Genomic DNA, 11,541 nt, shown 5'->3' on the forward strand with positions numbered 1-11,541 from the left:
TGTCAATTTTTTCCAATGTTCTTTTATTTTTCATGTATATATGCATTCAAATTTGATATGATCAGTGTCTCATGCTGTCTGGATAGTTGAGAGGAAGGAGAAGAAAGCCAGACTATACACACATCTTTGCTCTAGTATAGCTTGTGCTTTTATTTTAGTAAATCCACTGGTCAGATTACAGTTTGGTGTCTGCAGTTAAATTTGATCAGCATTTCGTTTTTCAACTGATAATATTTTTTCATTGGTCATGCTGGCAGAGAGATTCAGGAAGTTATAATCCAAAAAAGACAATTAGTGAGTTTTGGCTATGTAGTCTTCAAGGTAAACAGCAGAGGAAAAGACTGAGGTTTCTGCTCTAGCAGTCCATTGAGATGATTGTGATGATTCTGAAAGCTTAACTGGGATCCAGTCATTTAACTAGGCTCTAGTTAAATATAGAGGAGCCCCGGTGGTGAAGTGTGTTAAAGCACTGAGCTGCTGAACTTGCAGACTGAAAGGTCCCAGGTTCAAATCCCAGGAGTGAAGTGAGCGCCCGCTGTTAGCTCCAGCTTCTGCCAACCTAGCAGTTCGAAAACAATCAAATATAAGTAGATCAATAGGTACCGCTCCGGCGGGAAGGTAACGATGCTCCATGTAGTCATGCCGGCCACATGACCTTGGAGGTGTCTATGGACAATGCCGGCTCTTCGGCTTAAAAATGGAGATGAATACCAACCCCCAGAGTCAGACATGACTGGACTTAACGTCAGGGGAAAACCTTTACCTTTACCTAGTTAAATATGCTATAGAAAGTTTGTATGGGCAAAAGTACCATTTCAGCAGGGATGCTAGACCTCTCTTTCCATTTTTCATTATTGTAATCTAGCTTTTTTGTTCAATGAGTTCAGTGATGTATTCCATTTCCCCTTTTTCTGGGGAACCCAGTTTAACAGAAGAAGGAGATCATTTAGATTGACCACATAACATGAAACAGAAACGATTGATTTTCTTGTTTCTATTTCAGGGGCAATCTAGAATTTAATACCAATTATGGCTAGAACTCATTTTCTACTTAAACATATTCATAGGAATTGGGGATATGAGAAGAAATAGCCTTGTTCTTTCACAAAGTCATTGAACCTTCTGTGGTGCTCATGCTGCATAATATGCACAGCAGTGAACACTGGAGCTGCAACAGAAATATGTAAATGTGTTATTGATTTTAAATGTTGAGGTACTGCTTTTATGTTGTGGTATAGCACCACCATGTGCTATTTTGTAAGCTGCCCCGAAACCTTATGAGAGATGGTGGCAAGGTATAAATAAAGTTTTATTATTATTCAATATGTTTTAACAATTGCTTGCAGCTTATTTGCCAAAAAATGGGTTGTCATTTGTTGTTTCAATAACTAGTTACTATTATATTTCCTTAATGTAGAGAGTTGTTTCAGAAGGTTTAATACTTCTATAAGACTTGTATAATTAGTTACTAGTCATTATTACACTGGCAACCTACACTGAGTTTGTGGTTATTAAGTTCTCAAATCTGGACTTGCTTTATGCCTTATACTGATAGCTTCCCAAAAACGTTATCAGATCAGTCCTAAGAGTAATGTTTTTCATGATAATTACGTTATTCTATTTGCATCATGGAGCCCCAGGTTGCTCAGTGGGTTAAACCACTGAGCTGCTGAACTTGCTGACCAAAAGGTCAACAGTTCATATCCAGGGAGCAGGGTGAGCTCCCACTGTTAGCCCCAGCTTCTGCCAACTTAGCAGTTCAAAAGCATGCAAATGGGAATAGATCAATAGGTCCTGCTCCGGCGGGAAGGTAACAGCGCATCATGCAGTCATGCCGGCCACATGACTTTGGAGGTGTCTACGGACAATACCAGCTCTTCGTCTTAGAAATGGAGAAGAGCACCAACCCCTAGAGTCAGACACGACCAGACTTAATGTCAGGGGAAAACCTTTATCTTTACCTTATTTGCATCATTATTCTTCAGGCCTTTCAGTAAAATTCCCCTGTACATTCCCGCCGGAGCAGTGATTTCTGTGTCGCAAAAGTCTTCTCAGATAACTTGATAATACCATTATGTTGTATAGATATGCTTCTTATAAGAAAGGTCATTTTTATTAAAACATTATATAAAATAGCCTCAAAAGGGATCCCTGGGGAGTTGCACAGGATATTTCCTCTGCAAGTATGTACGCTTGTTACCAGATTATCGTCCTTCATAAAAGCAAAACTGTTCTCAAAAAGGCACTTATTTCTCTGTATGTGTTTTTTAGATGTACAATTTTACTACCTTTGCTATGGCTTTGAATGAATTGGATCCAGAAATGGAAAGTGTTATTCCTAAAACCGATTGCCGATTAAGGCCTGATATAAGAGCTATGGAAAATGGTGACATAGGTAATTTTAAAACCATAGCATTTTAAATGTGCTTATGTGCAATGATTAAAATATTTGTCTGAATGCTGCTTTTGATAGGGCACATTGTTAACATACATATTTGTTAGATCCCTTTGTAGTGGAATTGCTTATTTAGTGGTATGACTAGCAAGCAAATATTCGTTAGGAAATACTTGAAATTAAGTTGTTTAAAAATACTTTAATCTGGCTTTTTCACAGCATGGTCAATTAGCCAACTCTTTTTCATTCAGTATCCTTTGTTGGTGATGAATGTCTTTCTGGACATTTGGTTGCAAGCTTACTCTTTCTCATTCTGTATCCTGTGTATGAGTAGTTTGCTTGGTTTTTATAGCCATATTGCCATCAAATTATTATTATCCAGACTTTCCAGAGCCCATGGATATGATGGCAGCAAAGAAATGTGGGTTTTTTTTCAATGTAACATTATAGGAGCAAAGCTATGAGTGTGAAAAAGCTGCAAGTAACAATCCTAGTTACGATATGACTGTCACCATCATAAGTATAATTTATTTAGTCCCATTATTGGACTATACAATATTATATATATTGTGCTGGAACAATCTACTACACAATTACAGTCTTGCAGTTTTGGTAGTACCAGTGTTTTTAAAAACTGCCTCTGTTACCAGCATCTTGGTCTTGCAGCTATTTAGGTAGACTGCAATATATTAGAATGTGACATGGCTTTTGTTGGTGTTGTTGATAGATGTAGCCAGTGAAGAAAAGAAAAGACTTGAAGAAAAACAAAGAGCAGCTCGTAAAAACAGGTCTAAATCTGAGGAAGACTGGTCGATAAGGTCAGTATATGGGATAGACACCTTCAGTAAAAATGGTTGACAGGTTTGTGCTTGATTATTCCAAATTTCCTTAAACCTCAGTTCCTTGCTTCATCTCCTTTTATCTAACATATTGATAATCACAAAGGAATTTTGGGTTTTCTGCCTGGGTACTGATATACCTGTCAGAGGAGCTTTTTAAAAACCATAGTTCCACTACTTTGATGTGAAAGAGTTAATAGTTGCAAGTCAGTCTGTTCTTCACACATCCATTCATGGATTGTTCCAGACCTGAGTAGCTTTTGTCAGGAACCCGCTGCTGTGGGCACCAGCATAAATATTGTCAACAGCCACTCTCTTTAGTTCTGTTTCGTCCATTGTGCTGTTTATCTTGGATATCTAATGCATAATCATATTATTCTTGTGATTCTTCTACCATATATACTTACGTATCAGTTTAGAAATTTAGTCAAAAAATCAAAAGACAGTCATGTCTTCAGCTAACATATCCTACCTCCATTGGTAAGCTAGCCAGTCATCCAACTGTCCAACTGTAAGATGTAGAGCAGGGGTCCTCAAACTTTTTAAGTGGAGGGCCGGTTCATGGTCCCTCAGATTGTTGAGGGGCCGAATTATCATTTGAAAAAAAAAATGAACAAATTCCTATGCACACTGCACATGTCTTATTTGTAGTACAAAAAAAACCCAACAACAATTCATTTATTTACTTATTTATTTGCTAAATTTATACTCCACTCTCTCTCACCCCAAAGGGGACTCAGAACGGCATACAAGTTGTATGTAAATATATTATATTATTAGCAGAGCACAATATTAGCATTATATATTACTATATTGTAACGGCGTTCCATGCAGTCATGCCGGCCACGTGACCTTGGAGGTGTCTACGGACAACGCTGGCTCTTTGGCTTAGAAATGGAGATGAGCACCAACCCCCAGAGTTGGACACAACTAGACTTAATGTCAGGGTAAAACCTTTACCTTTGTATCATTCTGTGTTCCAGCATATAGGGTTCATAACTTAAATAAGTAATGGGTACATGTAACACTTTTACCAGTACCCCATGGAAATTGAAGGTGCTTTAAAAATATAGTGCCTATTCACGTGCTAATATACATACCCCACAGCTACAGTAATGTAATTTTTTACATCTTTTACCCCAAACAAATTACATTAAACTATTTTAAGGGCTTGGCAAGATGCACAATAAACCATTTAGCTGCTAGATCAGATTTGTTCTTTATGTTCATTCTCAGAATAAATTTAAATTGGAGAGAGGACCACATTGTTCTTTGAATGAATTATTCAGTTTAGCAGGATTTTTAACTGCTTGCAATCAAGAGGTCACTGTATTCTAATAACCCTAAGATGTTGGACAAAGAACGTAATAGGATAAAATTGCCTTTTTTAGAAAGGAACTGAATACAGGGTCATAATGCCCTGAGCTATTTATTGGTTTCTCAGCTTGAAAAGCAAGCACAAAGCAGTTTCTTGCATTAAACATTAGTTTTTCCTTAAACTGTTATGTATGAACAGCTTTTAAGGTATATCAGAACCGATGACATAGATGAACAGATGAACAGACAGGTCATTTGCCAAAACCTGTGTTTCCTGTAGGAGTCCTACCTCTTGCCTTTGGTGGCTAAAGGCACCAATTCGACTTCCAGTTTTTGAACAGGGAAATGCATTAAATCATTACCAAAGTCAAAAAATGTGGTGCTGCTTTGGGTATTGCATGTTAACATTCAAAATTGGATATAAGAAAGCCTTTACAAAATCAGTGAATGGCTAAGACAATGGTGCATTGTTGATATTCATGGAAACATGAATGCAGTGACTGTGCTCTGGGTTTCTTTTGTCATCACTGGCAAAAGGCCAAGTGTGTTGGTGTGAACAAGAATGGAATGGATTCCCAGATTTAAACTGGAGGAAAGATTTAATTGCCAGATTATTCCAACAAGCAATAGTTTCTTTGCTCAACTTTGTATTAACTGAAAGCTTTGAAGGCATTCACTTTTGAAGTTTTAACAAGCCTGATGTCTTCTAGTGCTCTCTTCTGACTTACTCAAAACAGAATGTGAACATGAACAAATAAACAGTAAACCTGGAAATATATATAACACTAAAGAATTCAGAGACAGTGAAAATAAAACTTCATCAATCCCTTTCTTTATTTCTGCCATTTAAGTATATATCTTTATGATCCACATTCATGAAGATGTCGGTCTTTGCATGGTGTCTGCAGCATGATGTTATCTCTCATTAGCACTAAAAACACAGGTCTGTGTGTTTGCACACAGATGAACACAAACAACAGCTATTGGTCCCTAGCAATGAGAAATAGAGTAAGAATTGAACACTTGACTCTTAAGATCCTCAAGTGATTATTCTTAATTTTCTTCTGTAGAAATTACCTTTATTATCATCTAGAGTTCTGGGAGTAACTATTTACAAGCAAGTGGTTACTTGTAGTTCCCCTTTTCAACATACAGTAGAGTCTCACTTATCCAACATAAACGGGCCGGCAGAACGTTGGATAAGCAGATAATAAGGAGAGATTAAGGAAAAGCCTATTAAACATTAAATTCCGTTATGATTTTACAAATTAAGCACCAAAACATCATGTTATACAACACACTTGACAGAAAAAGTAGTTCAATACGCAGTAATGCTATGTAGTAATTACTGTATTTACGAATTTTGCACCAAAATATCACGATATATTGAAAACATTGACTACAAAAATGCGTTGGATAATCCAGAATGTTGGATAAGTGAGACTCTACTGTACTAATGAATTATATTACAATTGTGGCATACAAGAAGATAACCTAGCTCTTTTCGTTCTGTAATTATAACTCCTAAATTTAATGTTATAGTTTCATTAAATGTTAATGGAGAAATATGCCTTGGTTTACATGCTTACTAATGCAGTGCTTTGCCGTCTCAGGCTGTATTGACAGTGATATGAAAATGGCTTTTTGCAACACAAACCTGTGGCTTTTAGCATTCATAGAGAAACTTGTGGCTTGTAGAATTTTATTTAACTTAGGAGAAATGGGAAGGTTGGCTTTTAAAATTTCAGCCTTAATTATAGGTGACCATTTGGGGTGAAAGGCTTCTGGTGCTATTATTGAGTTGCTGCCTGATGTGGTGACAAAATGCATTTCCACTTGGAACAAACAGCTGCAGATATAGGAGTAGGCATTTTCAGAGTTTTTCTCTGGCTCTTGGCTTGGAAAAAATATTTTTTATCATGTTAATGAGCAATTTTTGCCTAATAGTTTTTCTCCACACTTCTAAGTCTTGTCTTCAGTGAAAATAAAATGCATGATGGAGGGAGCTTCCAAGCATCTTGACTGTTTCCCTTATGGTTTGATAATTCAAATGTCTGTGTCACTGTAAGTTGCATTATGTTTTTTATTTTTTCCAAAAGTCAGCCAGTGGTGCAAGCTCCCAGGTTTGATCTTTTCTGATACTTTTGTGCTTGTTTTCGTGACATGCTTAGATATGCATTTAAAGCTTATAACTAAGAATAAGGGGCAGTCCCAAGTGTAAATTTGGCTCTCTTACCAAAATTGTGATTCTTTCCAACCTGAATAAAATTACTATCTTGTTTGGGGTCCTTTTCTATGCATGGAAATTCCTGGCAGTTCTTGAACCCTAGTATTTGCATGTTAATGTATAAGGTTTCTTGAGAAGTACCTGACAATGAATCCAGAAGCTTATATTTTTTTTACCAGTTGAAAATTTTGTGAATGTTTTAAAAATAACCATTGGCAGGTACTGTCAAGAAAGAATTGTGAACCTTCATATGGCGAGATTCTCATCATCACTTGAGATTATTGTAAATCCACCTGAAGTAGGTAAAATCTTTTTGCAAGAAGCAAAATCTTGGCTGTGTAGTTGTATACTGAGAGGATGGGGAATAACATCAGAACAGGATACTAGCTGTAATTTTTATAGTTATAAGATTGCGTGAGCCTCCGGTGGCGCAGCAGGTTAAACCTCTGAGCTGCTGAACTTCCTGACCAAAAGGTCAGCAGTTTGAATCCAGGGAGCGGAGTGAGCTCCCGCTGTTAGCTCCAGCTTCTGCCAACCTACGTAGCAGTTCGAAAACATGTAAATGTGAGTAGATCAATAGGTAGCACTCTGGCAGGAAGGTAATGACACTCCATGCAGTCATGCTGGTCACATGACCTTGGAGGTGTCTTTGCACACTGGCTCTTCAGCTTAGAAATGGAGATGTGTACCAACCCCCAGAGTCGGACATGACTAATGTCAGGGGAAAACCTTTACCTTTACCAATAAGATTGCAAGATGGATTTCATGACTGCTGGGAATTCATGTCTATGGTTGTCAATGACCAGATTAGACCTCACAAATCTATCTTTTCAACTCAGCAGAACCCTAAGTGAAAGTTTTCAAAGGTGCTACAGATTGTGGTGCTGAGGAATTAAGTCATTCCTAATTGTGGAGGATCTGTTGAAACTAGTCTTCCACAGGAGCCCTGAAAGATGTCTCTCCAGCACCCTCTTCTCAGCATGCCCCTTAAGTATCTCGGTCTGGAGCACCTCGGAAATCCTTTCATTGGTTGAAAAGGTAGACGAGGGATGGCATTGCAGAGCATTCATCATAATTATATCTCGCTCAATATTTTTCTGCTACTTAAAATTACAAATACCTGTATAGGATTTTGATGTAAACTCAAGCAGAAGGCATGATAAAGCACGAAATGCATCCCGTGATTAATTTTGGACTGCTTTAGTAAGCATGAATTCTTCTTCCAATCTCTCTTTGCTGTTGCTTAATACTTTGTTAATAACTGGATTTATAACCCTTTGGTGTGTGAAGCCGCAAATGATCATCAGGACCCAAGGACAGCTCTCCTGCCCTTTCCAAACAAATAATGCTTTTTCTTGGTTATGTCTGAAGTGAGGAACCAGTTACTGGCATAGTTTGGACATGCCACAGAACTTTGGTTAGATACATGAATGAAAGCTCCAAAGCCAGCACAGAGTATGGGAAAGGCAAGGATGCAGCATGGTCATTCTTGGCTCCATACACTGTACTAGAAAACACTGTCCAAAATGTTTTAATGTTCATTTGAGAGATGGCTATAGTGTGTTAGCAATAATGCTGCCTGCTGCTGTATTTTCTGAATGTTACGTCTTTACAGTCATACCACCTTCTTGTCATTGCAGATACTTTTACTAGCTCTCCCTCCCTCCCCCAGCAATATGATTATTAACTTGCAAGAGCCCCAATTAAGTTCCAAGTTCTAAATTTTGGGTCATAAATATGCTGAATTGAAATGAAGACCGCTACCTCAGGCCAGCATCTTCAGGCAGCTGTCAAGTCCCCTCTGGTAGCTTTCAGGACCAGTAGACATGAAAGTGAAAAGAAGGCTGTCATGTTAGATATTAGTCTATCTAATAAAGCAAAAGTGGGCACTGTGGGAGGCTAGAGAGTCACTTTAGTTACCCCCAAGATCTTGGAGAGACATAATACCCTCCAAAACACTGTTTGGAGCATAAAGGATATGCCTGGCATGTTTTTTCCCCTTCCTCTGGGCCTCTTTTAACAACAGGAATAAGTGGGACTCTTATTCTATTTTGTTTGGTTTTTAACACAAATCCTGGGCCTAAAGCAATGGTTCCCAACCTGTGGTCCATGGAACACCAGTGGTCCACAAGAACTAAAATATGATCCGTGGCCTCACTGTTACTACTATAGATAATAGCACAGCCCAACCAAAAAAAAAATTCTTGGTGTCTTCGTTTTTAGGCCTGTTCCTGGGGTTATTTGGGGTGCTGATTCAGAAAATTGTATTAAATAGACCACATCAGCTCTAGATTATTAAATATAGTTTTCTGTGGGCGAGCAGATGGCGACTACTGCATGGCATATGTTCTGTATCAGAAACTAGAGCTGATGTGATCTATTCCAATGCAATTTTCTGAATCAGCACCTCAAATAACCAAACCGAATCTAAAACTGATCAAAAACTGATTTGTAACCCTTTTGGTACTAATGTTGGAGAGTGGTCCCTGGTCAAAAAAAAGGCTGGGAACCAGTGACCTAAAGAAAAAGTAATCTGATGAAAATGACCCCTTACCATTGCCTAGAGCAGGGCTTCATAAACTTTTCCACTCACAACCCCTTTCGGCCTGAAAATGTTTCACATGATCCCAGGTATGTAGGCATGTAAAATAGGTATACAAATCAAACATTTACTGATAACAATCGAGCATTTGTGAGGCTTGCTAAACAGGGTGATTTTTTTTTTAATGAAATACAGCTGAAGCATCTTTTGCAGAGTCCACTGTAAATTCTGCACAACAGATTCATGTAAATGTTTAAAGCAGCCACTAGGGGATCTTTAGAAAACTTTTTCTGTTGCCAAATTTTTGGGATGCCAACATTAAGCTAATGGAACCTCATTTGGGGCCGGGACCCACACTTTTAAGTAGTGGCCTAGATGACGTTTCCTCAATATAAGACATTTCATTTTTTTTTTACCATTATCCTCTCTCTTATATGTTTTTCATTAAATTTACAGCACTATAAAACTTTGCAGTTTAGTTCAGTTGGATCAAAGTAATGGGTTGGAGGATCCATAGGTATATATGGATGAAACAGGTACACTGCCTCAATGACCAGTGTCTCCAGAATATAAAACATCTGAAATATGTATTGAATGAGGTATAGATGTATTTTTTCATAATTAAGATACCCTCCTTTTTCCATTTCAGGTGGTTCCATCAAGGTCCTAATCCCTACACTGGTGCACAAGACTGGATTTATTCTGGGAACTACTGGGACAGGAACTACGTTAACTTGCCTGACATTTATTAAATTACATTGGAAAGTTTGAGGCTAACACATTAAGTCTTAATCAGTTTTCAGTGTTTTCCTTTGTTCCTATGCTCCTAGAAAAAAAACTGACAAGTTTTAACTTGAATGTACTATTATGCAGCTTCTGCAGCAACTATGGTAGCAGAAGATAGTTGTTGGGGGAGTTTTTGTCCTACTCCCTATATAATTATACTATGCATACATATACATGCTACTGTTATTCGGAAGGAGAGAAGGTGCTGCCTATATTTGCTGAAGAATCTGATGCATCTAATTCTCAGCTCTAGGTCAAACGGAAAAGAGGGCACCTTTAGGTTTTCTGTCTCTTTTTGGTCAGTGATAGCTATGCTGGCATAATGGAAACACAAGACCTCTGACGAGACAGAAATATCAAAAGCACACCCGTGAAATGCAATACTACTATGGCTTAAAGCCAGAGAAGGGCATGCCACTTCTTGAGAAGAATTACCGTTCGGAAGGTGATGTTTCATTACTTCATAAAATACTGGATTATGGATAGCGAGTACAAAATAAAGTTACTGTCATTGCACTAGTGTATTTCCCTATCTACCAACAGATACTACATAGGACTAGCAGACAAGCTTACTCAGCAGTGACTATTCCATGTTTAGTGCAGTGTTTTAACATTTCTCTTTTGACATTTTATTACTACCATGCTCGCATCTTTAAGGAAATAAGAGCCATTTAGATCTTTGAAACTTTGATTTGAACTGAGATGGAAGTATTTTTTAAAAAAAATTCTGCAATGCACTGAGAGGTGCTCAACATTATCAGAAGTGAGGGAGGTTGGATGTTCTTCAGCAAAAGGAAAGGATACTTCAAATGTATCTGGGCATTTGCAGTCAGAAGCACCCCCTCCCTTCCCTCCCCCCAGAAAAAAAAAGATGTGTGTGTATTTTAAAGCCAGTAAGACAGCTCTGCGACTATTGTACACAGCGGAATTTGCCCCTTTGTTTGGGGTGCATTAAAATGTATGGGATTATATATTTGTATAAAATGGAGTACATAAATTCTAGAGGGCCTGATGCTCTTGTACTGTATTAAATTAATTGTTGTTTGAAAGTATAGTGAATTATTTAATTGCTATTAAATAAAGGCTTTAAACTGTCTTGTGGCTAATGGCATTTCACTGCTTGTCCTTAGGCAAAGGTCTCACAACTGTGTAGCTTCTTCAACCTGGTGTCCTCCAGGTGTATTAAGCTACAGCTCTTTCCATCCCCGAGCAGAAAGGCTGCTTTGAACAGCCTGTCGGGCCCTTTTCTCATGCCTGCAAGTTTATACATTATAAAAGAATGGTGAAATTGTATTCAGCTTTTTGGTGTCACAATGGGTGTTTGTCTCCTTGTGCACTCTGTTGGCACGTGTGAGCCACAAGGCTTACAATTTAGTGGATGGCATATGGAGTTGGTTAAAAATTGCATGATCAAATGGTCTAATGATATAGGCAG

At 38.0% G+C, this 11,541-nt stretch overlaps 1 protein-coding gene across 4 annotated transcripts in view; it reads left to right on the forward strand.

Moving 5' to 3' along the window:
* Positions 1 to 11,201, forward strand: part of osbpl1a (oxysterol binding protein like 1A) — a 107,124-nt gene extending 95,923 nt beyond the window's left edge. For 2 of the 4 annotated variants that reach the window (XM_062980437.1, XM_062980438.1), the window contains exons 26-29: positions 2,272 to 2,395; positions 3,123 to 3,213; positions 6,655 to 6,674; positions 9,970 to 11,201. In XM_062980437.1, coding sequence (XP_062836507.1) covers positions 2,272 to 2,395; positions 3,123 to 3,213; positions 6,655 to 6,674; positions 9,970 to 10,091 — 357 coding nt within the window. In that variant the 3' untranslated portion in view covers positions 10,092 to 11,201. Of the gene's footprint in view, positions 1 to 2,271; positions 2,396 to 3,122; positions 3,214 to 6,650; positions 6,675 to 9,969 lie in introns of all 4 variants that reach the window. The other 2 variants (XM_016992888.2, XM_003219647.4) reach the window with 2 other exon arrangements.
* The last annotated feature ends 340 nt before the right edge of the window (positions 11,202 to 11,541 follow it).

The sequence above is a fragment of the Anolis carolinensis genome, chromosome 4 (assembly GCF_035594765.1).
Source record: "Anolis carolinensis isolate JA03-04 chromosome 4, rAnoCar3.1.pri, whole genome shotgun sequence".
Taxonomy (NCBI): Eukaryota; Metazoa; Chordata; class Lepidosauria; order Squamata; family Dactyloidae; genus Anolis; species Anolis carolinensis.